General features: G+C 34.5%; 1 protein-coding gene across 2 annotated transcripts in view; it reads left to right on the plus strand.

The window, feature by feature from the left end:
- The window catches only part of LOC148301718 (allergen Tha p 1-like), a 128279-nt gene extending 122279 nt beyond the window's left edge, over positions 1-6000 (plus strand). For both annotated transcript variants that reach the window (XM_088272827.1, XM_088272826.1), the window contains exons 2-3: positions 4218-4489; positions 5748-6000. In XM_088272827.1, coding sequence (XP_088128953.1) covers positions 4229-4489; positions 5748-5867 — 381 coding nt within the window. In that variant the 5' untranslated portion in view covers positions 4218-4228 and the 3' untranslated portion in view covers positions 5868-6000. The remainder of the gene's footprint in view (positions 1-4217; positions 4490-5747) is intronic.

Genomic DNA, 6000 nt, shown 5'->3' on the forward strand with positions numbered 1-6000 from the left:
CCGTCGTTAGAGTTTTTCTACCATAACTTCATACATATTTTTACCAACGGGCCGCTTAGGTCTACAAAAAAACTACTACTACTACTACTACTACCATAACGCCGTTTCCCTGCAGGGATAGGTAGAAAAGATGGAATGTCATTCTCGTCTGTTCCGTCTCACACTCCCAGTTTTCTTCATACCCATATTTTTAATTTAAATTTTTTATTGAATTTTGTTTTACAAAATACATATTTAAATAATGCAAAATAGTTGGTAAATATACGATACATTTCAAATACAACGTTTCTACCTCTCTAATAAAGTAGATATGTGTGTTTAGAGAGAGTTTAGAGTTCGTTTTACTTTTTTTTTTATAAACATAGTCTAGGTAGGGGTGAGTCTTAAATGTTTTTTTATTTATTTTAGTTCTAAAGGTTTGATAATTTTTTTATAGATTTTAAGTTTCCCTAACTTTTATTTAAAAAAAAACCTACGTACGTATAATGGTTTAACGCTGCTGTTGTTTTACATCTGTGCAATATTAAATTATTAGAAATATATCTATTCACATAAATTGGATCTGATCGATCTAAGAATATTTCATAAACACGTTTTTTTTAGTTTTTAACAGACAAGTTTCATTTCCATTACGCCGTTTTCCTGCAGAGTTAGATAGAGAGGATGGAATGCCACCCTCGTTTTTCACGACATACACTCTTAGCTTTCTTCACAATCACACCAATTGGGTCTGATCGACCTGAAAAAAAGATGTCCTTGAGTTTTTGAGACAATTTTCGTTTCAAACTAGTTCATTTACCGAGAAAGCATTCATTTTGCAACATAATTTTTAAGATCAGAAATCTATATATCGCTCACTCCTTTCAAGAACGTCATAAATCAAAAAACGTGATTTTTCAGGAGAACGTTTTAAAGTATAAAAATATAATACAATTTATTAAAAATAAATATCAAGCCACTTATTGAACTTTTTACTGAGCTACAGATCTTTTTAGGTTAAACCTGAAGGTTTTTTCTCCATTTAAAAAATAATTAACTTATTTAAAAAAATAATTAAACAATACCTTTTCTTCAAAATGCAAAAACAAGACTTTCTGCCCTGTAGCGGGTAAATATTAAGTTAAAAATATGCCTCTTTTGCTGGGATATAGGACATTTTTTGGGCATTCCGAAAACGTGCATAACTGAAAATTGACGATTTTTGATTTATGACGTTCTTGAAAGGAGTGAGCGATATCACAAAATAGACATATAATAAATTTTGCAATGCAAAAAATATGAGCGCAATATTTATATTGATTAGTGAAAATATAAGCAAACAATTAATTCCACATGAGAAAAATGAAAAAAGTCCTAATCTCGAAATTTTCCATTAAATTGTAACCGTCGTCGTGTTTGTCAGTAAAAATACTCAATCGTTTGTAACATAAGGTTTATTCAAAATATAAGCGCGATACGATTTTATGTATGATCTACATTAGTCTCGATCCAGGGAAGAAGTACGGGTTGCCAAGGGTTGTTTTCTAGTATACGTGTTCCAGGCAACATGGCTGGTATCCATTGGCTGACATCATTCCTCACTCCTTAACATCAATGTTGTCATGTTACATTATACTAAAATTTTCTATAAATTCATTTTGTTTTTATTTTGTGATATTTATTAAATGGTTATATTATTAATGGTATTTAAAAATCTTAGATTAATAGATTTTACATTAAAAAAAAACTCTTCATCGTGTAACCATCCAGCTTCACTGTTAAACGAGATTTTTAGTAAATGCAAAACAAAGTTTATCATTTTCAATAAAAAAATTTACTCAATATGAAATATGCGCTTATTTGGTAAATACCTACCACAATTTATGAATTTTTTTGTCCACCTTCGTAGGTTGATGTTCAGCACGCTCGGCTACCGTACTTCCCGGGTTCGGTTCCCAGGGAGAGTCAAATAAATATAAGTGATTTTTTCACTAAAATATTTATTCAATATTACCCTGGACTGGTACCTGAAGCGGAGGGCTGATCACCTTTCCTTCGTGTTGTGTTAATGATACAGTGCCCTATGCAATGGGGTGCGGATAAGGGTTTGAAGAAGATTTACGAAAATCTATTGCGACATGAGTTTCGATCTGCTCGTAAATTATTTTAAACGTACGGTATCTCATTACGTACCTTTAAAAACAAAATACGGTAAATTAGTTAATTTATTGAAAAAAGTGAATTAATTCATGGAAAAAGCAACATTCATAAAAAATAGTTTATTTTGCACTGTTTGTCCATAGACCGTTTGGTTTCTTAACTCGATTAAAAGTAAAAATCTCTAATATAAGATGTTTAATTCCTCTTTATTGTATATAAAAATATTACAAATATAGGCGATGTATAAAACTATACATGAACATAGAAAGACACGTTTGCTTTTCGGCCAAGAGATGTTTTGGAGAATTGTGCGATGCTATTCATCTCCAAAAATCGGTCTTCGGCGCCTGTACCTCCTTCGCGATCTCCTCCTGCGACTTCCTCGTCTTCTCCTAGACCGTCGTCTTCTGGCTCCGATGACCTTCGGCAGAGACCTAGGTCTTCCTCTTCTTCTTACGCCGCTTTCTTGCGACGCGACAGTTTTAGGGGTCTCTGCCGCATTGAGAACACTAGACATGTCGCTGTCGGAGTTTTCCGCGTCCATTTTGTAATTGATTTCTTGCTTCGTATGAATAAACGACGTAATTTAGAGATTCGGACCCGAAATTTTCGCTGAACTACTCCGGAACGTAGCTCAAGAAGGAATGAAATGAACGGCGATTTTTCGACTGCCGTTCAAATTTTTGAGAATGTTTTTCAAATTTAAAATTTTTGCCGATCAACCATCGAACAGGCAGGAACTTAATAGAAATAAACGCGATTTGAACCTACCTAATTCTTTCTTAGTGGGTTACAATCTGTGTGATGATTGGTTTTCTTCTTTTATGGTCAATCTCCACCCGTCTCTATTGATTCGGTGTATCCGCTACAACACATGTCGGAGATAATTTGGTCCATGTAGGATATGCGGAATCATCCTCTGTAGTGCAGTTGTACCTTCGCACGTGGTTTCCGCAATCGTTAGAAGCTGGCCTGGGTGTCTTTGTAATATGACCTATCCATTTTATTGAAATTGAAATGATTTTTTTTTACAAAATACATATTTAAACAAACAAAATATTGAAAATATATCGTTTCTACTTCTCTAATAAAGTAGATATTTGAATTTAGCATTTAAAGCAAATTATCACTAAGTAAATTAAATGAATAAAAAAATATTCCTCGGTACGGTGTTTAGGTTGGGGTGAGTATTATATGTTTTTTAAATTTAGTTTTAAAAGTTTGATAATTTTTAATAGATTTTAAGTTTTCCGGAAGTTTATTAAAGTGTTTTTGTTAAACCCACGCTTGTATCGCTATTGTGTTACATTATTAAGTCTATGCATCTAGGCTCCCCAATGTTGTGACTGTATATATTTTGTGTAAATTTAATTTATTTTATGTTGCTTTATTAAAGTGCTGGTCGTGGTTCTGGAGGCATCTGTGTACCGGCCAACGTTGGGTCCGAATCGAATCTAGCTGACTAACTGAACTAACTAAATACTGATCCCTTTCACTGCCTACACCGGGGTACTTCGAGAAAATTTGGTGGTGGATTTACAAACTTGTATTATTTAGATTGGCAGTGACAGGGATATTGAAAACTTTTAAATGTAAATTCACAGTAAAAACGGGATACAATTTTGTTTAACATTTTCGACCATTTCGCAACTTAGTTTAAAAAAAAATTGCTTTGCAAGAGAAGGTCTGACAGGAAGCCTAGATGCTTCTGTATCAGATCTGGGAATGAGGTGGGACAGCTTTCAAACGTTCCTCTCCTTTCCTTCTCCTTCCTGCTCAATCTATTATTTTATACCTATCATACCTTGTTTTAATAATAAGTTTTATAACATAAATGTGGAATTGTTTAATTGTTTTTTTTTAACGTAACTATTTTTTGTTATTGTGATGTAATGTTTATTATTGTTAATGTAACTATTGTTTATTACATCATTTTTTATATGTAAGCTGTACAATTCACGAATAATTAAATAAGATAAAATAAGTAAATAAATAATGTTCTGTGTGGAAAAATAAAAAAAATGTTTTTTTGCTTTATTACGCTTATAACTTTTCCTATAATTTCGGTATCATTTCAGATAACCTGACGATGAAGCTGTTACTAATTTTCGCCATAACTTGTCTGGTGGCATGCTGCTCCGCGCAGATAGCCTCGGACAAGAACAAGTTTGACAATATAGACGTGGACGAGATCCTCGGCTCCGACCGGCTGCTCGCCAAGTACGTGGATTGCCTGTTGGAGCGAGGACGGTGCACGCCCGACGCCAAGTCCCTCAGGGAGAACCTGCCCGGAGCCCTGGAGAGGGACTGCGACACTTGCACCAAGAGCGAGAAAGACAAGCTAGACAAGGTAAATAAATATCTTGACACAAGTCTCTTAGTTTTTAATTTATGTTTTTAATATATATGTTATTTAAAGCTAAACTGGCAGTACACAACGGAGTTCTGGTTCCATCCCTTATGTATGGAAGCGAGGCATGGAGTTGGCAAAAGAAGGATAAAAGCAGACTGAATGCAGTCGAAATGCGATCCCTCAGACGAATGTGTGGCAAAACGATGTTTGATAGATGTTCGAATGATGAAATGAGGATATAAGGAATGTAAGGCGTGTTGAGATGGTTTAGACATATGGAACGTATGAGTGAAGAATGAGAGAAATATTTATGAGGCGAATGTAGTTGGAAAAAAAAGCAGAGGAAGACTGAGGAAAACTTGGTACAACCAGGTAAGTCAAATAATTGAAAGCGGCCGGGTCAGGAGTTGTAATAATCGTCGGGTATGTGTGAGAAGATGCATGAATTTAGAAGAGGCGAAGAATGTTTGCCAAGACAGAGTAGTGTGGCGTTCGATTCTCTCTGCCTACCCCTGACCGAAGCATTTGTCGTAACGTACCGTCATAACGTCGTTCTCAGCGAGCATCCGACTTCGGATGGAGCACTCGGAACGCTGTACTGACTATACGAATACTCGCATCGTAACGTGTTACATTACGATGAAATGATTCCGGTCATTCCCCATTATTACACAAATGATTTTAATGTATATTACGGATGAACACGGATTTTTTTAAATATAGTTAAACGTTTAAATTTAAAAGTTTTGATGAAATGTACTTTTGCCCTGATCTGTATTAAAATTGCTAATATTAACAAAAAAATGAAAATGAAAAAAGTTTACAATATGAAGTACAAACTATATGAGTAAAACATAAGTTTATAAGAAGAAGCTGGTTATTTTTTTTATAAATAAGTAACTTCAGCAAAATTTTAATCGAAATAAATTTAGATAATTAGTGTCTATCATATAGGTACATAGTCTTTGTGGAATGAATAGAGGAGTTTAGGAGCTATGAAAAATGAATGTCTTTGTGCGAGTCTGTTAGTTTGTTAATAATTCTTATTTTCTTTCTTCCTCTGGCTACATCCCAACTTATCGTCTTTGTAGACTGCTGGGGTCAGCTCTCCTCGTCCTCAGGTTGTAGGTCCTTCTGTCATGGACAACATCACCTAGGCCATGTCTTCGAACCATCTTCTCTCCTTGCAGAATTTTTTTTAAATTACATTTTTTGGTATATTAATTCTTATTTAATAAATTGAATTGAATTGAAGGTCATCAGCCACTTGGTCAACAAGCGACCCGCCACTTGGAAGGAATTGGAGGGAAAGTACGACCCCACCGGACAGTACGCCATCAAGTACAGGGACATCATACAGAAGAACACTCAATAATCGATAGTTACCGTGTCATAGTCGACTGACGAATCGTCATGTGATGAAATTCCAGAATTATAAAATATTAACGCCTTAATGTATTTTATTTTCATTCTTTACCAATAATAAATTAAAACCAAATACACTATAA

Source organism: Brachycentrus maculatus, unplaced genomic scaffold, assembly GCF_059751285.1.
Source record: "Brachycentrus maculatus isolate JH-2025_06_01 unplaced genomic scaffold, ASM5975128v1 h1tg000527l, whole genome shotgun sequence".
Classification (NCBI taxonomy): Eukaryota; Metazoa; Arthropoda; class Insecta; order Trichoptera; family Brachycentridae; genus Brachycentrus; species Brachycentrus maculatus.